Genomic DNA, 23,282 nt, shown 5'->3' on the forward strand with positions numbered 1-23,282 from the left:
TACTAAGTCTGTACCCCAAAGAGATCAAAGAAAAAGGAAAAGGGACCTATCTATACAAAAATATTTATGGCACACCTTTTGTGGTGTCAAAGAATTGAAAATCAAGGATATACTCATCAATTGGAGCATGGCTGAACAAGTTGTGGCATATATTTTTGATGGAGTACTATTGTGCTATAGGAAATGATGAGGGGGTAATTTTAGAAAAACATAGAAAGACCTATATGAACTGATGCAGAGTAAGTGAGAAAAACTAGGTTAATTGATTTATGGAACTAGAAGATGCCTTAAAGAATAATTTAGGGGCAGCTAGGTGGCACAGTGGATAGAGCACCGGCCCTGAAGTCAGGAGTACCTGAGTTCAAATCCGACCTCAGACCAAACACTTGACACTTACTAGCTGTGTGACCCTGGGCAAGTCACTTAACCCCAATTGCCTTAAAAAAAAAAAGAATAATTTAACACCTCTACTTTACACCTTAAGAATAGTCCCAGAGTGGCTAATTGAATTTCCCATGGGATATAAGGAGTGACTGGCAGAGTAGAGGATAGATTTCTGGTCTCTTAACTCTGAGTTCATTATTCTTTCCACTATAACTTATTGTCTTCTTGTCAAATTGCTCCTTAAATGACTAAATTCACACCATATCAGTGAGAAAACATATACATTAGAAGTTAAAATAAAAGTCAGGATTGAAGAATGCGGTGTTTCTGATTCCCTGACCTCATTGTAATCCACTCAGTCCTGCCACATGAACTCTTATGGGAGGCATGTGGTATGATGGAAAAATGATAAATTTGGAATCAGAGAACCTGGGTTCAAATTCCAAATCTTCCATTTACCACCATGTGACCCTGGGCAGGTCCCTTCAGAACCTCTCTAATCATCAATTTCCTCATCTATAAGGTAAGAGGGTTCAGGTAGATGGATCCCTTCTGGCTTTAACTCCTTAATCCAGTGATGATTCTTTCTTCTAGTCAGGGAATGTGCAAGCTCAGCTGAACACGTATCCTGTGAAATAGTGCAAGCTGTCCTTACATTTAATTGCAAATTTAGAGCAAGAATGGCAATATTGATAATGGTTTATCTCTTGTAAATTGTCAGCCTTTTGGTCATTGGATAAAGATTGTATTTAGAATGCCATCTAGACATTCTAAGAACTGGATGGTGCTTCTGCTTTTCTGACATTTTGTCAGTCCTGGCTTAATCAGGTGGGGCTACACAGAACCAAACTCCATTTTGTATTTTCTTTGCTTTGTGGGTCGCCAAACCTAAGTTGAATTAAGAATATTGTATTGTGAATGTCTAGGTTTTTCTGATATATGTGAACTAATAATAAGTTCTTTATTTTCTTTTCAAAATGGAAATCTTTTTAGATATAGATTAATTAATTTCTTGTATATCCTTGAAAAACTAGAAATGTTTTAGTGCAATAGGATGTTCACATCTCTGAAATAAAAGATTTATTCCTAATTTCTTGAACTATCTGGTTTGCTCCCCTTCTTTCTTCTTTTTTAGAATTGGGGCTTGGGTTTTTGGCATTCCATTTATGTCTTTAATCAGAAGGTACTGTTTATAATTAATACAGAGTACTGAATTTTTAAATACTAAGGGTGAAATTTAAAACAATGAGCAACTTCCTAATTTGGCTGAAAAATTGTTTGTGCCTATGGTCTATGTTCAGTTTTTGCCATAGGTGACTTTTTCCTATTGGTTTGCTAGCTGGGTAAAATGTAACTTTGTACAAAATTGTATCTCTAAAAAAGGAAGTAGCTTCCAATAGCTCCTTTAAAACTTGGTCTAAAATTGATTTTATTATTAATAAAGTAGTTTTAAAGTGGAATGTAGATTGGTTTACAATCTGTTTTATTGGGCTCTTTCTTCTACTCCAAGCACCACAAATGTCACTTTTATATTTTTCAATTTATGTGATGCATGCTGCCTTGGTACCTAAGTGCATGATACAAAAATGAAAACCTAAACTAATCAAAAGCTTCCCATGCTGGGGAGCATAAAACTGTTATGATGGCTTACCTCTCAGGGCTTTATAGCCTCAAAATGCCTTTGGTGCAACAACTGTTTGTATTGACTTTATTTTAAGTTCAGGTAAAGAATTCTTATATTATTCAAAATTAATTTTATTTTGTCTTTTGAAATTGCAAATTAATGAAAAGGATCAGGGTAGAGATTGTCTTAATATATAGGCATAACTGGATTAATTGGTGTTCTGCTTTGCACAGTCCTCTGCCTAGCAGAGTCTTTGATGAGTTTTCATCGGTATGTAATGGTTCACTTTGGAAATAATTCTATCTACCATTTTCTAAATCACTCATTAGGAAAAAAAAAACACCTTAGATTAAGAGAGAGACTTACCTATCATTAGCAAAAGTAGATCAAACAACTACCCACACCTAATTAAAGGCAAGGGAGACCACCCAGTGTGAGGTCTCTTCCATATCAGCTAAATGAAAGCTATCCCAAATTTGAAATATAGAGTAGCAATAGTGACCTATATTCAAAGGTATATAGAAGGCTTATAGAAATTTAAAAAGCTGTAAGTTTTTCAGTTCCTTTTTCAGTAATGCCTTGAACAGTCAGTTGCTTGAAGTGTAACTTAAGAATTTAAGATTGCTTTCTAATTCAGATTTGCTGAAATAAATTAATGTCCTCTGAAGGCTTTATATTATATTTATTTTAAATGAAACATCAACAAAGGAATTCGTCCTTTCAAAAAAAAAGTGATCATTGTAGGCTTATCAGTTCAGGAGAAAAAACAAATAAAACCATAAAAAATTCTCTTGAAAATATTACCTCTCCTTTGTCTGAGCATTTCACTTTTTCAGGTTTTGTCCTTGTTTTATGCCAACCTCAGAAGAGAAAAAGGATGAGAAAAATAATTCATATCTCTTTGATATATAGATATGCTTACCAAGTAGGAGAAAAATCAGTGCTCCAGGGTTTGTCTTTCACAATATTGTAGTTCCCAAACTATCATATAATGGTTCCTAAACCACTCTTCCTTTAATTTTCAGTTGAACCTGGTAAGCTAGAGTATTCCTATTCACCATGATCCTTAAACATATTGATGTGTTTGAACAGCAAGTGCTGCTGATTCTGTGACAGTAGTCACACTGTTGACAAACTGCAGCAAATCAATTCAACCAGAAGTTACCTTCATGGTATTTGGGGAGTTTATTTAAATAATATGTGTAAGCAGACTCCAAAAGCAGAAATAATTACATGTGAGCTGAAATACAAATTGTATAAAATTATTTCCAGTGGTATATATTTGAAAATTTCTCTGAAATTACCCTAGCTCTGTCAACTAACTGAATTTTGCATACGTAGACATATTGCTGTCTTCTACCTAAGTATCTTGGTATTTTGTGTTCATTTTGTTCATCATATATTTCTGTAAAATATTAATTAAAAGGGAATGCAGTGGTGTCTTCTGAAGGAAGAGGAAGTCATCCCCCGAATCAGGGCAATGGAAGGTCGTAGAGGACGACCACCCAATCCAGATAGACAGTGTGTTAGAGAGGAATCCAGGATGAGACGGCGCAAAGGTCGACCTCCAAATGTTGGTAGCAGTGAATTTCTCGATAATACAGATGCCAAACTCTTAAGGAAGCTGCAAGCGCAAGGTAAGAAATATAGTATGTATGACTGAAATTTTAGTTTAGCATGTATGAAAAGTTATCTACTTTTTGAAGGCAAGTATTTTTTATATCTTTACCTTAGTACATTTTGTACGCGTGTGAGCTAGACTTGGGAATGTGAACTTAGCTCTACATCTACATCTCCTTAGGGTGCTACTTCTAGTTTCCAGAGAATGGAGAATGTGGAAGAGAACAAAACAATGGGAAAATGAGGATTACCTACTGGTAACTGGAGTTCTTTGATTGGGTAATCTCTTTTTAAGAGCCACTCTCACAAACATCCCCTGCCTTGTGTGCTTAGAATATGTGTCCCAGCCATATAATCCAAATTATAGAGTTGGGGGTCAAGCTGCTATGGCTTGCACAGGGAGGGAATCGACCAGCACTTGGCACATGCTATAAGGCACGTGCCAACCTTCTGGAAATTCTCATTTCAACAGCTCCCGATTCCTTGAGGTGGTACATGTGAATAACTCCAATATGTATGGATCTGTGGAGTAAATTTTCAGTCAGAGAACTCCCATTACTGGTAAGTAACCCAGTCTTCTAGTTTGGATTCTTGTCTAGTCCTCTAAATTAGTTTTATCTGAGCTTACCCAGGTAGTCTTATAACCATCATTACAGGGCACGCTTTCTCTATATTTTTTCATAATGCCCAAGTAGCCCAAGATTAGAATCAAGAAGTATTTTAAGTGCATCAGAGGATATTTCTCTGTGACTGGTACCTTCTTATCAAGCTGAAAGAGCTCATAATGACCTCAGATCTAGTTATGATTCTAGATGATATGTAATGGCTATAAATAAGTATATGTGATTATATATTCATATGTATATAAATATACATAAAGGAAAAGTTTACATGTCATCCCCAATATATAAAAAGCCAATTGAAATAAGCATTTCTGTTCTGGGATTTTAATCCTCAAATATCAGAACCAATATCAAAGGTTTCTGATTACAAATAAATGTTCTCATGTACACATAAATGTACCGTGTACATAGTTTATACACATGTGTATACCCAATGAAATTTTATACCTAAAAAATTGAAACAATCATGGGATTTAATTTATTTTTAATAAGTATTTTTGAAAAATAATCTTCTACCCCCTAATGAAAGCCAGAATGTTGAGGGAGCCTTTAAAAAAAGTTCTTTTTTTTTAAACTCTCAGTATACTTTATAGCATGGACTACTTCATTTTGTTCTACCTATTGCACTAGTATAGTAGTTTTATCACCTTGTAAATTCTTTTAAGAAGGCATATGCCTTAACAAATAAGTATTAAAACAAGTAAAAGTTAATACTTCAACAAGTATGAATGATGGGTAAGTGGAAACTTTAGTTTCCCATCATGTAATTAGGCAACCGGATATTATGAAGGATGCGTGAAAGGATGGATGGTGTGTATTGATGGTTTACATAAACTGTTTTATGAGAACTTAAGGTATGCTGCTGCTTGAAACATGGATGGACTTTACCATTTATCATTAATATGCCTATGTGATATTATTATTAAGCATTTAAATAATGCTGTTACATAATTAGAATGATTTTTATTCTTAAAATAGAGACAAAAAGTAATTGCTATTAAAGTACAAACATTTGTGTTGCTTTGTCCTTCATCATTGCATTGTACAGTGTCTTACAAATCCATTATTTGTTATTCTTCACAATCCTCGTAAAATATGTATAATGATGTTTGTTTAATGCCTTTTTGGTAAGAATTAAATTTTAAGCAGCATTTAATACTGTTAATTTTTTCCTCCTTGACACTTCATCAAACTATTTTGGTTTCAATGACATGATGTTTCTAGTTCTCCTTTTTTTTTAATTTCGGACCAATCCTTTTCCATTTCCTTCATAGACAACTTTTCTTATCACTTACTCCTTAAAGTATGTGTTTCGCAATGCCCTATTCTTGGACTTTTTTCTCCCCTCTTTTAATTTCTTTCTTGGTGACCTAATCTCCAATGTTTTACTTATACACATGATATCAAAATCTCTATCTCCAACCCACCTTCCCAACCAAAAATTTCTATTGGATATCTATCTCAAGCTGAATAACCTATTGGTACTTGAAATTTGACCTATTCAGAACATATCAATTGGGTCAAGGATAATTCTTATCTTCTGTTTCTTTCCTTGCTTCCTATAAAGGTGTTCATCTCTTTCTCATCCCTCAAAAACTTCCACCTGATTCCACTGTTCACATCAAGCTGTCATTCTAGGTATATTTCTCTTTCATAGACAAACTCCTATAATATTGCCTCCATTTCCTCTCTCTCCATTCACTTCTCTACTGAAACTACTTTCTCTAAGGTTAGCAATGATCTCTTAATTGCTAGATCCTCTGGCAGATTCTTAGCAACCTTTTATTACTTTTGTGTAGCATTTGGTATTGTTGACACACACACACACCTCCTCCTGGATATGCCTTCCTTGTCCTTCTACCTGCCTGACCCTCCTCAGTCATCATCTGTGCCCTAGAGCTGAACCCATGGTATCTTCGCAGGCTCTGCCCTGGGCTCTGTTCCTTTTGCTCTCTATACTTTTTCTTGGTCTCTTGTCTCCAGTCACACAGCAACCTTCCTTGTTCAGACCCTTATCACTTGTCACCTCGGCCAGTGCTGTCAACCTCAAAGAGAAAGTGGGGGCCACTCCCCAAGGAATAAGGATCCCTGTGGGTTGCAGGTGGACGTTTTAATCTGGTTTAGGCTGCATAGCTTCATGTTTGACACCTCTGAACTAGACTATTGTAACGAACTCCTAATTGTTTTCTCTTCTTCCAGACATTTCCCTCTCCTACTTTCTCTAAATAGTGGCCAAAATAGTCTTCCTTTGTCTCAGGACTTACTGTGTCACTCTCCTACTGAAAAATCTTTGGCATTTAAAGCCTTTCAGTCTTGCTCCGGGTCATCTTTAGAGACATTAAATACAATTTCCCTTTATGTACTCTACATTCCAACTAAACTAGCATACTTGTTATAAAATTCAATACTTCCATAGCATACTTATTATAAAATTCAATACTTCCATACTTTTGCAAAGGCTGTCCCCATGCCTCAAGTGCATTTTGATGCCATTTAGAATCTGTAGCTTCCTTCACAAGTTCATGTACCATATTCTACCAAAAAAAAAACCCAAACAAACTTCCTGATCCCCTTAATTGTTAATATTCTCTCCCTCCTCAAACTATCATATGTATTTTAAATTTGTTTAAATGTTATATACCTCCCATAAAATGTAGCCTCCTTGAGAGGAGATTGAATACAGAGATTGAAATTATTATAGAAAGTGCATTGGACTTTTCTTTCTTTATCAGTTCGCATGTTTTGGAACATAATGATGTCTGGGTTGTAAAATTCAAAGAATGCTTTTGGTTCTGTGTTTTTAATGAACATCTTTCCCTGATGCTGACTTATGATTACCATAGTTCTTCAGACTTATCATTTGTCATATGGCTGACCCCACAAAGCAGCTTCAGAATAGTTCAACAGACGATTAATAAGCAACTGGTTGTGTGCAAGGAACTGGTGAATATAGAGATGAAAAATAGCTCAGGTAGCTTAAAGTCTTCTGATAGGTAAGATATACATACAGATAATTATCATGCAATGTAGAGTGTGAATAGAAAAAAGACATCTAGACACAGTGCTAGAAGAAAATGCAAGGAAAGAGAGAATTTGCAGCTGGAGAATTAGAGAAAAGATCATTTGTGAGGTAACACATAAATTGAGCCTTGAAGGAAGTGGAAAATTTTGAAAGGCAGAGATGAGGAAGGAGTACGCTTGACAATGGTCAAATGTCAGCAAATTGATGGTCAGTAAGGGAGGTTATACTTGCAGCATTTCTAAAATAGGCTGCATCCTAGTGTAGCTGTGCCCTAGGCTCCTGAGGTCTTATTGATGTCCTATTACTTTCTATTTCAAATGGGGCATAAAAATATTCAGGTCCAGCTGGAACATTAGGTATTGGACAAGGGCTAACTATGCTCTATGTGAAACTGACAGCCCTCCCAGGAACCATTAGTTTGCAATCTTTTTTGTATGTCTTCTTGAGTATTTTTCCAGGATTGTGTCAATAGCATCCAAAAAGTTATCTACCCAATGTTTGAGGTACTTTTGATGAAGCTTTTAGTCTTTTGAGTTGAAAGATTTTTTTTGAAGGATTGAAACTGTGTTTTAGCACTGGCTATTACACAGATGGAATAAAATTATATCCTCTTTTGCAATGGCAGTGTTGAGTAAAATAAACATCCTCAATTCTAAAACAGCTAGCTGTATCACAAGGGTACAACTTTATAATATCTTAGTTAAAATCTCTGAGTAATCAAATCTGCTTAATATTTAAGATATTGGTGCTAGCAGATGCTTGACATGACTAATTAATACAGTATAGGAGTGTTGATTTTGTTTCTTGAGTTTCCAGATTTTCCACATAGTAAAATCCATGCCATTGTAATGTCCTGGACGAGAGCACTCTCCTTCCTATTGAAAATGATAGGCAGTATGGTTCAGTGTCAGGTTCAGAACAACTTTCACCAAGATTTTGCTAGAAGAAAAACGCAATTCCATGATAGTTATCAAGTATGTTAACCTTTCTTCTTGAGGGTAATTAGAATGATTGTGATGTTGTCTTTGAAATCTTGTGATATTTCTTCTATAATTCTTTTGTCATGGGGAAGCTTTGTGCTGATATTTAATCAGTCTCTCCCTTCTATGTGTGAAAAACCTCAGCAAGTAATCTGTTGGATTTAGGAACTTTACCATTTTAAAGGTAATAACTAAATCTATATTGTTATACTTTAGTTGAGGCTATTCATAATGGAGAAAGGTATATTTAGGTGATCACTGAATTGTGATATCTAACTCTTTAATATTACCTTGCTACTCGTGAGGGATTTGAGTGAGTTACAATTCTGTAGAATTTCTTGGAATCATATGCAATATGGTTGACTTTATAGAAGCTTTGAGTTTAATAGCTACCTCATTGTCTCTAGATGTCTTTGGCCACTATATTGTGTCCAATGTCTCATTCTGATAGATAGATAGATAGATAGATAGATAGATAGATAGATAGATATCTTTATATTGAAAGACAAGCTTCTATAGCCAATCTTTTCATCGGTACTATAAAGGGTTTTTTAAAGATAGTCTAAATTTTCAGATTTATTCCTATCAAAATGGCCAATTAGTTGTTGGACTTGAACTCATCATTTATCTCCTATCTCCATGCCTTCTATTTCTCATTTCTGTGGCTTCAAATGAAATTCTCCACAATGATAGATAGATAGATAGATAGATAGATAGATAGATAGATAGATAGATAGATAGATAGATAGATAGATAGATGGATGGATGCATGCCAAATTCTAGGAATGCAAATACTAGGAAGACAGTTTTTAATCTGGAGGAGTTTACATTTTAATGATGGAAGACAATACATAGAGGGGGGGAGATGGCATTGTGTGGAGCTCACCAGGTGTTGGAGTGAAAGTTTGCCTGGTACTGAATAAAATTAAAGGAAAGAAGGGGCAGCTAGGTGGCACAGTGGATAGAGCACCAGCCCTGGAGTCAAGAGGACCTGAGTTCAAATCAGACCTCAGACACATAACACTCACTAGCTTTATGACCCTGGGCAAGTCACTTAACCCCATTGCCTAACAAACAAACAAAAAGATTAAATAAAAGCCTAGTATCCTAAAAACAGAGTCCAAGTTTATGGTGCATGGCATATGGGAATGATGGCCAAAGTAGAGACAGCATGTTTTGAACATGTACTGGAAGATTACACTTGGAATGAAAATCCTCTCACTTCCATCTTTTAATACTCTTATTTTCCTTAAAGGCTCAGCTCAAGTGCCACTTCTTTCTTTGACCCTTTTCTGTTTGTCCCAAGTTGTGAGTGTTCTCTCCTTCCTCAGGTCATTTTATATTTATTTATCTCTATATATGTTGTGTCCTCAAGAAAACATAAGCTAAATGAAGAAGCTATTTTTGTTTATGTTTTTTAAAAGTCTATTCAGCATCTGAGTCCTTTTGTATTTTTAAAGTGCTTAATAAATATTTAATTAATAAATGAGTAAAACAAACTATTACTTTGCTAAAAATTATTCTTTATCCTGTGCATCATAGTAGTCAGATTAATTGTAAGCATATTGTTTCATGGTGTCTACTATGCTTAATATACTATTTGGTAGAAATTAGCTCAAAGAATTAATCATTCCACCATTCATGTTCATATCTAAGCTAAAAAGTTCCTTCGAACAGGAGTACTGCTACAAAGTTATTATGTCGCTACAAAGTTATTATGTGTACATTTTTATCTTCCAATAGTACTCTTTAATAATTCTTTGGTTGTATTGCTTTTCAAGAAATAGAATTTCTAGTATCCAGTGTCATGACATAGCTATAATAAGAATTTCTTAATTGCTTACTATGGTCTTTAGACTCTATTGCAAGCAAAATTATAATTATATGCCATATGTATGTCAGTGATTTACCTGCTTTTTGGTGGGCTGAAAATGGTGTAAACAATATGCTGATGCTTTGCAAACTTTCCAGTCCAGAAGGTCTAATGACTTTGACCTCTCTATAAATCAGCAATGTTGCTGACATTTTCACAGAAAAACCTAATAATGATTAGCTTATCAGATGCTGATGTGCATTGTCTAAATGACTATTCTTCTATCCAATGACATTTTTACTTAAGATATAGTTTTTCATTTGTGAAATCTACTCAACATCATCAGTCATGACAACCATTATGTTGGTTATTGCCCTGCTAACATATGCAAAACACACCTTTATTTACATCCATTTGATGGTTGCTTTGGCATGGCATATACAATGTGAAAAATATACCACTATATACCTTGTACGTTGTCAGAGAGAGAGCAGGGCCTAGCCTATTTCTAAGATCCTACTGAGCTATTCTCACACAATGCTATTATGACAATTTCATCTATTTTGGGGAGGAAGTTGAGTTCATTTTTTTTCCTTTCAAGAAGAAAATGACCTTTTTTCATGAGCCTAGACACTAAGAGGATGGATTAGAGAAGTATTGGTTTCCTAATCCTTCTCAGAAATACTCAGGGGCCATTTAAAGGTATTCTGAAAAATAGAATAAGCAGAAGAATTAATCAATTTCAGGAGAACTTATGGTTTATGACAATCACCAAGAAGAATTGACAAGAGTTGTGTCAATTAACCATGAAAAGAATCAGAGATCCTTTCATGCAGGAATCGGCAAAAAGGGAGGAGCATTCCAAGGACTTAGTGAGTATCACCCTGAATGCTCACTGTGATTCACTTTTTTTAAGTTTTTTTTCTGCATATTCAGGGAAGATTTGCTAATAGCAGGTGAAACTGACACCTTTCTCTTCCAAGTAATCTTCTATAACCTTTACAGAGTAAAATGCATGGGTAGTATTGGCATATTATCTCTCTATTTCCATAACAAGGACATTTGGAGCAGGTTTTCTTACTCTTCTTTAGCCTTAAAGTCCTCTCAGTCTTCTAGGTACTACGGTTACTCATGCCACCCCTGGGAATCAAACACTTCTCAAACCATAATATTTTTGGACCATCTGTTACCATTAAAGGCTATTAAAGAGGGTATGGGCTTTTGTGAGATTTCTGAAGCAAAGACCAGTGAAATTTCATGGAGGTAGTGAGTTCTAACTGAAAGGCCATGGTGCTGATATGTTGGGATATCTCCTATCTTCTAATTTTTGAGAGGGGTAGTAAAACAGATGGTATCCAGATAGCTACATTCTTGGTTCATAGGATTTCACTTTGTGTCCAGTGATGATTAACTCTTGCTTATTTGATCACGATGGAGTTTTTAAGTGCCTTGGAGGTGTTCCTGAGCAGCCTCCAGTTCTGTAAGTTGAGGTTGGCTGTCAGTACAAACCTCTGTCAGGAAAGAAATAAGGGCAAGACCATAGTTAGTGATGAGGGTTGTATCTTGGTAAATATGTGCATCACGTTGTTGAAAAAGAATTACTTTGAGAGGAAAAAAGTACTCTAGTTGTCTTAGTGGTGGGAAGTGTAAAAGAGGAGGTGTGTCTGAGAATCTGATTTGTCTTTTTTCATGCAGACATTTGGCTAAGAGGTGGTATGTGATTGATACCTTCATCGACGTAGCGGTGATCAGTACCATCCAGAAACAAAATAATGATTGTTTTTTTGTCAGAGATAAAATGCTGTGGAAAGCTGTGGAAATATAAAAATGCCCTAAAAGAATAGATGGGCAGTTTCATTGGTTGTGGGAAGTCTATTATAGTAGAGGAACTGAAACATTCTATTTGAGAATATCCATTATTACCATGAAATCACTGCCCGTGGATAGGAATAGATCTCTAGAAAAGTCTAGGGATATTTCTGTCAAAGTGCTTCATGAAAGGGAGAAAATGCAAGAACCCACAAACTCCCTATCCTGTCCTTGATCTCAGCACATAGGCCTGTATGTATTGGCTGATGTCATACCAGGACAAGGTTAACTAGAAGACCCTAGGTCAAGGGTCACCTGGGAGACCAGGTAAACGGTCATAGTCTTCAGTGACCCACAACCAACCTGTTGTGGAAGAGACTCTTCTGTGCTTTCCTGCAAAGGCACAAATAGGTAGGGAAAGTACATGAGTACTTCATCAAATATGAATTTCCCCTCTAGGAAGTGAATGATTCCATTTACAGAGCCTTGTGTGAATGAATCATGTGTTTACAGTGGCTGTCAAGTGCTCTTGATCCCTTACAGCCAAGTCTGGCTACCTGAAATTCTCTGATCACATAGTTGCTGGGGGGAGGATAGTTAGAATGCTATACATCTATAAATAATGCAACTTGAGACCATGGCTCACCTAACTTGTCACTGATTCAGATATGGTACTGTCCCCAAGTTAGTAATCTGGTTGTACAGTGCTGGGATATGGATCTCCCTCCAGCTGGTCGTTCCAGTTTTTGAAAAGCCATTGTTATTTACAGTATCTCCTTTCAGACTGTAGCTACACTTTGTAGCCATAAGCTTTCAGGATAAGGAAGCTCAGAAGTGCAGTAGATCAGAGCATGGATTGATTTGGGTTTTAGGGGTAGGGTGGTGGTGGTAAGATTAGAGGTAGAACCACAGAATCTCACAATTTGAAGGAATCTATAAGACATACAGTCCAACCAGTATTTGAATTGGAAATCCCTCTCCTCATGCTCTGGCAAAAAGTCATCCAGCTTTTGCTAGACTACCTCTAGTAAGGGGAACCCACTCAATCCTTTCCACCTTTGGATAACTCTTTTTATTAGGAATTTCTTGAGCTAAAGTTCCTCCATTCCTGGAATTCTCTCCCTCTTCACCATTGCCTCCTGGCTTACCTGGTTACCTTTATGTCACAGCTAAAATCCCACCTCCTACAAGAAGCCTTTCCCAATTCTTCTTAATGCTTGTTTATTATCCCCAATTTATTCTGGGTACAGTGATCTTGAATATGTTTCTTCCAGTATATATTTTGTTTGAAAATAATTGTTTTCCTGTTGTCTCCCTCGTTAGACTAAACTCTTTGAGAGCAGGAACACTTTGGTAGGTTTTAAAACTGGAGAGCAGTTTGACAATAATCAGGTTTAATTGACATCCTATGACTTATACCATATACCCTAAAGAACTCAACATGACTGCCTAAATTGGAAAAGTCACACCATAAAAAGGTAGAAGAGAATGAAATAAAGTACCTTTCATAGCTCTGACTAGGGAGAGAATTTTAAACTAAACAAGTGACACCAAAAATAAAATAGATAATTTCATTTATGTGAAATTGAAATGTATTGCACAAACAAAAAAATGCAGCTAGGATAAGAAGGAAAAACTACTGGAAAAAAAAGTGTGCATTAAATATCTCTGATAAGGGTCTGATAGCGATGACATAATAGAGAATTAAAAGAAACCAGGAGCCACGCCCCAGTAGTCAAAGAATATAAACAAACAATTGCCATATGAATCATTGCTCCAAATTACTAATCATAAGAAAAACACAAGTCAAACTAACCATTAGATTTTATTTCACACTTAAAAAATTTGCAAAGATGTGAAAAGTAGGAAATAGTCTGTGTTGGAGCATCTGACTGTGAAGGGACAGGCACACTAATATACTCACTGTTATTGGAGCAGTGAATTGTTCCAATGATTTTGGAGGGCAGTTTGGGATTGAACTTTTTTTAAAAAGCAATTAAAGTGACCCTTCCCTTTGACCCAGAAATTATATTGTTAGACATATACCTTAAGGAAGACTAAGACAGAAATAGAGGACTGTTATACATCAAAATATTAATAACAGCACTTTTTGGATGTGATAAAAGACTCGAAGTAGATGTATGAATCTAGACCTACTAGAATCTCTTATGGTACACGAATCAATTGGAATATTATTGTACCATGTAGATGGGATGAATATAATGAATTAAGAGAAACATAAACACAGGAAGAGCTCTGTGCACTAATGCAGAGTAAAGTAAGCAGAACTAGGAAAATAATATATGTAATGACTATAATAATGTAATTGGACAGAACACAAAAAATGAAACTGAATGCTGTATAATTATAATGACTAAAAAGAATGCTTCTGGAGAACACGAGAAAATATGCTTCCCTTCCTTTGTAGAAATGGGAGTCTGTGAGGGTAGAATCTTTCATATAATGTTAGAGTGAATGTGTTGGTTGCTTTTGCTGGACTTTTTTTAAAATTTTTGTTGCAAGGGATGGCTCACTGGATGGAGGGAAGAGATATATATTGACATAAAAATATTACATCAATAAAAATTTTGAAAGATATGCCCCTTATGTTATGGGAGGAATTCCTAGAAATTCTTAGGTTTTTCTTTCACATTGGTGAAAGGAAAAGTCAAGGAGAACTCAAGAATGAGCTATCAGCAGTATTTGGCAAAAACCATGTTAAGACCAATATGTTCTTTAGTGTTCCTTGTGATAGAATTATATCTAGCTTCCAACATTGTTACCCCACCCCTCAGAAATTAATCTCTTTGCCACAAGAAAATTGTCATTTTTACTCTGATGATCATTGGAATGAAAAGAATTGTTCTACCAGGCTAAGACTGAGTGGGGAATGATATTAACCCTGTATTTTTCCACTATGGAACCTTCTCATTTCATCCCTTTGTAAGCTGTGGGTGCTGCAGTTGTCCTGGTGGTGATTAGGCTAACCTAACCACAATACAAACAGAAACTCCACCCACTCACTTGCCTTGCCCCTTTCTTAGGGGTCAACTGAGCTCTGGCACAGTGAGCTTGAATAGATGCACCTTCAAATCAAGAGCCAGGGCCTTCATAAGCCGCCAGGATGTGAAATGCGCATTCCAATCCACTTTGGTGCATGACTACATCCAGTTCTCAATTCAAGGAGTATGAGAGCTGGCCCAGGTGAGAGCCATTTTCTACCCCTTGAACTTGGCTCATATGGTTTGGAATTCTCCTTCCCTGAACCAGTCTTTTAGGGCTTTTTCATTCCAGGCTAATTCCTTGCTTTGGACCTGCATGAGTATGATTTTTTGGTAACTTCTTCAGTATACTTCATTTCCATTCATTTGAAATTCTTTCTACAGTATATTAACATTTATTCTTTGCCATGCCAGCATTGATTTTTCACTTAAATTATTTTTTTTCAAATTTGAGATGACCTTAAAATTGCCTTTTTTATTATTAATGTTTTAAAATCATTTTTAAGATGTTAAATTTTTATCTGTTATATTTGCCATAGAGAGACAGCATGGCATAATTGTGGATACAGAACTGTTCTCAGACACCTGAAGAACAGAATTGAATTCCTTTCTCTGACATACATACTGATTGTATAACCAAGATCAAGTCAATCCCTCTCAGTGCCTTAGACAACTCTCTTAAGACTATAAATTTCTGAGAATGTGCATTTCTGCTTTGGTAGAGGTAGTTCCCTATACCAATCAATCAAATCACAGATCCAGCCCGATTCCTGTAATTTGCAACAAATGCTTTACCAATCTGTTCTTTTTTTCTTTTTTATCTTTCTTTGCTATATTATTTAATGCTTTGTTTGTATGTAACCAAGTATATCAACATTGCCTCTACTAATTTCCTTTTTTAATACATAAGCAACCCATCTATATTTATATAATTTCTTCTAAATCATCATGGACGAGATAAATGTGCTGTAATAGAAAAAGTTTATCTTTATGTCACAATTAAGATAAATGTTATTCTTTTTCTATCTTATTATAGTTTTTATATTTACATCTGTGATCCAGCTGAAATTTATGTAGCATGTATTACAACATAAATCTAAATTTATCTACTACTGTATTGCTAACCACTTTTCCTAATTTTAAAAAAATCTTTTTTTCCTACATTTTTTTCAAACAATCATTTGTCTGCATTTGGTTATATTTCTAGGATCTATTATGTGTCATTGATCTCTTTTCTGTTTTTCCCCAATGACAGATAGTTTCCATGTAAAATATTTACTTTTAAATTCTGAAAATGCCAGTCTACTTTAATCACCCTTTTTTTTAAAGTCTCCCTTGATTTTCTTGCCTGTTTCTTTCTACATATAAATTGTGTTATGGTTTTATCCAGATCTATAAAGAAACTCATTGGTATTGTAATTGCCATTCTGTTGTCTATAAATTAAGTTTTTGAGAACACTGTCATCTTTACTACGTTAATCTTAGCTTGTTCATGAACACTGAATGACCTTCCAATTATTTAGGTCTTCCTTTATTTCCATCAGTTTTATAAAGGTTATGTGTATGTCAAGGTAAATTAATCCCCAAATATTTAATTTCTTTGTTGCTGTAAACTGGATGCTATTTCTAAAATATTTATTGTCACATTATTGTTAGAGAGTACATTTTTTCCTGTCAAACACAAAAATAAGAGAGATACGATTTCAGTGTGTAAAAAAAAAAGTCATTTTAGATGTGCAAAACGAATTTGGACATTTTCATTAAACACTCCTTATTAAAAGCAAAATTATTTGAAACCTTTTAAATTAGGTATGGTATGAAACTATTATTTATATGCTCTGCCTTTTTGTATCTTTCAGAAATAGCAAGACAAGCTGCACAAATAAAGCTTTTGAGGAAACTTCAGAAGCAAGAACAGGCTCGAGTTGCCAAAGAAGCAAAGAAGCAACAAGGTAACTGATCAATCTAAAAAATTATGAATTTATGTAGTTGTCAGTATTGAAATTCTTAATAGCAGGGTTTGATTCCTTATTCCGTTTTGGATGACATCTACCCTTGGATTTTTTGTTTCTCATAGCAATAATGGCCGCTGAAGAGAAACGAAAACAAAAGGAACAGATAAAGATAATGAAACAGCAGGTATGTTTGGACACCCAATTGATTTTCCATAATGAAGGCCATGTTTTTGATTCTGTGTTTGTACTATTTTTCATTTAAGTTTCATAAATAACTACTTCTAAGAATAATGTTTTACGTAATATTATGTACATATGGACCCTTTTATTTCTTTAAGCAAATTTTACTTCCTTTTTGGAAGGCCAGTACTTATATTTATTTGATTTCTTAGAAATAGTTGCAGATAAACAAGAGAGACATAAGTTTGCAACTGTGATTATTTAAGAATAAATGTTAATTTAAAAGCTGTTTAACATTTAACTGAATTTTGAGTATGTATTCAAATCTTGAATGTAGAGTAATATTCTTTCATGTAGAAGAAAAAATTAGATGTAGCAACTTATGAGATATGTGATTTGCATCAGCTTCCAAAATGTTTTAATTGATGATCTAACAGACGGCTTTTTTATAACTCTATTTTAGCTTTGTTTTTATCACTTAAGTTTTACGTGAAAATTTTTTGTCATTCATATTACAGAACTTAAAAGTGTTAGTGAATTTTGCTTTATTAGATGCCTGTTTTCCTTAGAGAAGCTGGTAGGCAGTTTGGTATTACCTTGGCATCATATTCCAACCTGAATTGTGGTCTTGAATCTCCCCTGGGATTCCTATATCTTGTAAGATATTAAGAAAAGCTAAATTTTAAAAACATAGGAGTATAAATCATTGTCAAATCTTTTGCTTTGGTCTCATTTCCTAAGTGCCTTTAGAGTTACCTAAAAGCCATTAACAATAGAAAATGCTCTATGCTTAAAAAACAAAAAAAGACTTTCTCTTTAGCACATTTGGAGTTCTGTCTTCCTGTAATATCCTTTCTGTGTAACTAGATAACTTTTAAACTAAGCTTGTGTAAGCAAAATATTATAATTAACAGGGATTGTATGAAACACTCTCCAATCTCCCTTTTATTAGGGAGTGTGATTGCCATACATCAGATTTTTCATTCTTTCCTTTATCATTTCCCTCCCCTCCCTTGTTTTTCTATATGACTAGTCCACTTCCCTCTTAGTTCATATGTCTCGATGATGACACATTTTATACTGCTTTTTTTTGTTCATTGAAACAACCTGTATGAAGATAAGTAAATACAAAATATTTTGAGGAAATTGGGAAAACAGTGCAAAATAAGAGGTATTAAGAAAGACTTCACAGAGTAGCTGGCATCTGAACCCAGGCTTGAAAGAAGATGAGGACTAAAGAAGCATAAGGGATAGTTTGTGAGAATGGGTGGGGCATAGAATATCAAGTTTGCGAAATAGCTCATAGTTCTATCTTGCTGGAATATAAAATGCAAATGGTGGCTATCACCAGAAGTCCTTTCATAATAGGGCTATTGTATCAACCCTGCAAATAATTGTGAACCATTTTGGGCAGTTAAAACTGAACTGGTTCTGAACTAATGAGAAACCTGAAGTTAGGTCCCTAACTTCCCCACCTGCCAATAGGAAACCTGTATATAACCAGTACTTTTTGTCATTCACATTACAGAACTTAAAAGTGTTAGTGGATTTTGCTTTATTAGCTGCCTGTTTTCCTTAGAGAAGCTGGTAGGCAGTTTGGTATTACCCTGGGATCATGTTCCAACCTGAATTGTGGTCTTACTTAATATGCTATAAGATTAAAGCTTGAACCTCCCATGGAATTCCTAATTGGCTTCTTGATCAGTTTAATTGGTATCACCCATGTAGCCTGAGCCCTCAGTGATAGGTTCTGTGAAAGCCAGAAAAAGTTCAAGGCACTCTTTGGTTCAGCCTTTACTCGAAATCATAGCGTGTAAATTAACCTCCAGTGTTTTCTTGTACTTGACCAAACAAATGACACATTAGTTCAAAACAAAAGTCACTTACTTAAACAGCATGGCATAATACAGCTAGTGGGGGATTTGGGGCTGTGGGGATTGATTAATTGCTCTTGAGGGGTAGTAAGAAATATTGAGAAATCTTAGAAATGTGAAGGATTGAAGTAGTCAGGGTGTTTTCTCAGGCTCACAATCCATCTGAAGGCAAAAGCTTCCTACTGCCCAGGGAGGCACCACACTGGCATGGTCTAGTCTAGAGGTGTCAAACTTGTAGTTCAATCCGAACTAGACTAAAATGTAATTGGTAAATATTTTAATAAAAGAAATGCAAATGCATTACAACAGAGATAATGTTAATATGGGCCAGCAGCAATCTATTTCTATTTGAGTTTGACATCTCCTCTCTAGACTTGCTTGAAAGGAAAGTAATACAAATACCACATCTTGCCACTAGGTGCTATTGCTCTTTCTGCTGTGAGTACTAGTCCCCTTGAATGGTAAGTGCAGTAGCTATTACCTTCTGGCCTCTTCATAGCTCTCTTTAAAAAAAAAAAAATCCTTCACTCAATTCCATTTCTGGATATATACCTCAAGGAGATAAAAGACACAAGGAAAAGCCCTATCCATACCTAAATATTCATAGAACTGTTTTTTGGTTTGTTTGGTTGTTATTTTGTAGTAGCAAAAGTTAGAAATAAAGTGGGTCCCCTTTGATGGGTAAATGATTACACGAATCTTGGCATATAAATTATACAATATGGAACAATATAAGAAATTCAGAGAATTATGGGATGACTGCTATTAACTGATAACAGAAGTAATTACAAGAACTATAATAATGTAAATGATAACACGGAAAGGTGATTGAACTCTAATTAGAATGACCAATATTGATCCCAGAGAATGGATGATCAAATACACCTTCCTAAGAGAGAAGTGAGGTACTATAGCTATAAAATGTTGTCTGTACAGTCAAGAATATTACTGTGTTTGTCAATTTTTCTTTACTGCTTTTCTTTATTGCAAGTAAGGGTTAATTGGGGAGGAATTATATCAGGAAATGACTTTGATATAAAAATAAAAGGTGTCAATAAAACTTAAAACCTGTCCTAAGAATTCCCCACATTGCACACCCATTCAAAGCCTCTGAGATGTGATATTTGGCATCTCTTCCTAGTCAATGAGTGTTCTAATGCTTGGTGTGGCAAAGCATTGTGGCAGATGTAGACCAGAGAGTCTTTACCTATCCAGACACAAATTCTTTATATCTAGAAGCCATGACCTTGAACAAGGTTTAGGATCACCACACTAAAATCTTGGGATGTAGTCATTCTGTCTGCTTCTAACGGTTAATTGGTGAAATACAAATCTACTCTTCTAGATTTGTGCAGAAAACAAAATATAGGGGCAGCTAGGTGGTGCAGTGGATAGAGCACAGGCCCTGAAGTCAGGAGGACCTGAGTTCAAATCCGGCCTCGGACCAAACACTTGACACTTACTAGCTGTGTGACCCTGGGCAAGTCACTTAACCCCAACTGCCTAAAAAAAAGAAAAAAGAAAGAAAGAAAGAAAACAAAATACAGTCATGTAACATGATAATTACTACGTGAGTATAATGAAGAAACCAGAAGTGGATCAGGCAAAGTCACATAGAAGCATGGTTTCAAAATATACAACATACATATGCCTTGCTAAAACAAAACAAAAAAAAACACAATTAAAAATAAACAAAGAAACAACAACAGTGGATGGTAAAATGGTCTCGATAGAACAGGAGACAAAGTTTCATATGTACAAACTGATGTTAGAGTCACAAACCAGGTATACAGACTGGAAGGACTGCTAGAGGTGCATCTGTCATTTTATGTTCCAATAGTGATGACCCTTAATAAAGTCATCTTCAAACCAGAAATATGATGATACACACGCAAATGAGATCGGTCCTTTTTGGACGCTAATCTTCCCAGACCAATGAGTTTCGTATTTAATTCTTATCTGTCTTTTTCCTTGTGGAATATTAGCATATAAATGGGTGTTTATTCAGAATTAAAATTCTAAGGCCAGTGGTAGAATTTCCTACATCTTTTTGCTTATTAGATAATTTCATATACATATATATGTATATATATATATAATTTAATTTGTATTCCTTTAAATCCTCAAATAGAAAGTCTTTATAATTTAATAACAAAATAAATGTAATAAACAATATGATTAATATAGGATTTAAACATACTAATTTAAGGTATGTACATTTTCATAGAAAATTAGTTTCTGTTTAATGAATCTTCAGTTATGGTTACTCACTTGTTTCAGAAATTGGTTAATGATCAGTAATTACATTTAAAGACATTTTATTTATCAAGTGAAAACAAATTTTGTGGAAATTATCTTTACTAGTCCCTTCTATTTGTACAGAGCTTTATACTTTTAAAAATATTTTTGATTTGATCCTCACAACATCCCAGTGAAACAGGGTAGGCGTTATTTTACAGATGAGAAAACTAAGGTCTAGAGAATTTACTTGATGAAGGTTACACTGTTAATATCATATCCAGGAAGGGAACTAAGCTTTCCTGATACATGGTGTATTCCTCTTTGTATTATTCCTTGTTGTCTCTCTTTTACTTTTATCTTTCTTATTACTGCATGTACTTACAAAGAATTGTCAACTATGTGTAGTACTTTGCTTGTATGTTTCTTCTGGTACTTACTGCATTTGGTCTTATGTATTTATTTCTTTATATGTTTTATTTCCCCTACTAGATTATAAGTTCCTTGAAGGCAGGGGCCATGACTGCTTCCTTTTTGTGTTCTCTAAAGCACCTTGAATAGCAGGGACTGTTACATTTTTGTCCTTGTATCCCCAGTGCCTTTGACATAGTAGGTGCTTAATAAATGGTTGTTAATTGATATATGGATTGATTGAATAGTGCCTTGCATGTAGTAGGCTCTCAATAAATGTTTTTGTAATTTACTTTTTCATTAAATTTTATGCAGATAATTAGGTGTTTACATTATATAAAGAATTTTGGAAAAAACCATCTTTTAGTAGTGTAAAATGTGGAATTGTATGTGGATTGAAGTGTATATAGTTAAAATGTATATTTTTCCATCTACTTAAGCTATTTTTGAAACAGTGTGGACTTTAAAATCTTTTTAAACATGGATTACTCTGTCTAAACAATTTTTTTTGTTGATTTTAATGTCATTTTAATATCTTAAATATTTGAAAAATTCCCTACAGGAGAAAATTAAGAGAATACAGCAAATCAGAATGGAAAAAGAACTTCGAGCCCAGCAAATTCTAGAGGTAGAACTTTTAGATTTAATACAATTAAGAACTTATTCATACTTTTCAAAGTTTTTATGAACAAACATCACAGTTGCATGTTTTGTCAAAAGTCCAAGTCAGTCTGTCCTTCAAAATGCTCTTAAGCTTCTATTCACATATATTAACATCTCATAAGTCAACCTCATCCACACAGATCATGGTCAAGAATGAAGAAACAAAGGGCAGCTAAGTGGCACAGTGGATACAACACCGGCCCTGGACTCAGGAGGACCTGAGTTCAAATGTGACCCTCAGACACATAACATTAGCTGTGTGACCCTGGGCAAGTCACTTAACCTCCTTGCCTACCCCCCCCCCCAATGAAGAAACAAACATGAAAGACTTTTGAGCAGCTGAAATAAAAGACACCAAAGTTCATACGTTTTGTACTCAATATGGAAGTCCCTCAGTAACATAATTAAAATCTACTTACTTCTTATTTCAAAAATACAAATAATACCAGTAATAAGTCTGTTTATCTGATCTTCAGGAAGCACAGAGACAGTTAAAAGTAATTAACCTGATGTTGGAGATGGGTTGTTAGTCAATCACACTGACAACAGTGAAAACTGACAGCTGACAACAAGGAGTAAGGACATAAAAGTGCTTAAAAAAAAAAGAAAAGAAAAAGAAAAAATAAATGTGCAAGTACTCAAAAAGGATAGCATTGGGGGCCATTTACTTTAAGGAAAGAAAAAAAAACCAGAAACAAAACAGTCCAAACAACCAAAACTGGCTATGAGTGCCTACAATGCTATAGTAAATTTCCTCATTGATAGTCATAATATTAAGTATGAGTCCCTAAGAAAAGGCTAAATGATACTGTCCTCAGTTTTGGAGGGAAGGGGACATATATAATGCATTTAGGAGAGGTTTCCTTTCAAAGTGATTAAAATAAAACAAGTTGTAACGTCCAAAGGGTAAACCCTCAACAAAACTCAGCCATCTAGAATGACTCATTTTTCCAGAATGTCACAAATAGCAAAGTTTAATTCTATTACACATTTTTATTTAGAAATATCAATTTAGTCCATATTTGTGTAACTACATAGTCTAGTTTACTTCTAACTTAGCAATTATTTTTGAAACACTGATGAG

At 34.8% G+C, this 23,282-nt stretch overlaps 1 protein-coding gene across 16 annotated transcripts in view; it reads left to right on the top strand.

The window, feature by feature from the left end:
- The window catches only part of BAZ2B (bromodomain adjacent to zinc finger domain 2B), a 342,755-nt gene that overhangs the window by 245,403 nt on the left and 74,070 nt on the right, over positions 1 to 23,282 (top strand). For all 16 annotated transcript variants that reach the window (XM_027865747.1, XM_027865733.1, XM_027865732.1 and 13 more), the window contains 4 exons: positions 3,435 to 3,645; positions 16,737 to 16,829; positions 16,955 to 17,016; positions 22,098 to 22,163. In XM_027865747.1, the coding sequence (XP_027721548.1) occupies positions 3,435 to 3,645; positions 16,737 to 16,829; positions 16,955 to 17,016; positions 22,098 to 22,163 (432 nt within the window). The remainder of the gene's footprint in view (positions 1 to 3,434; positions 3,646 to 16,736; positions 16,830 to 16,954; positions 17,017 to 22,097; positions 22,164 to 23,282) is intronic.

This window comes from Vombatus ursinus, unplaced genomic scaffold (assembly GCF_900497805.2).
Source record: "Vombatus ursinus unplaced genomic scaffold, bare-nosed wombat genome assembly UNPS02014779.1, whole genome shotgun sequence".
Taxonomy (NCBI): Eukaryota; Metazoa; Chordata; class Mammalia; order Diprotodontia; family Vombatidae; genus Vombatus; species Vombatus ursinus.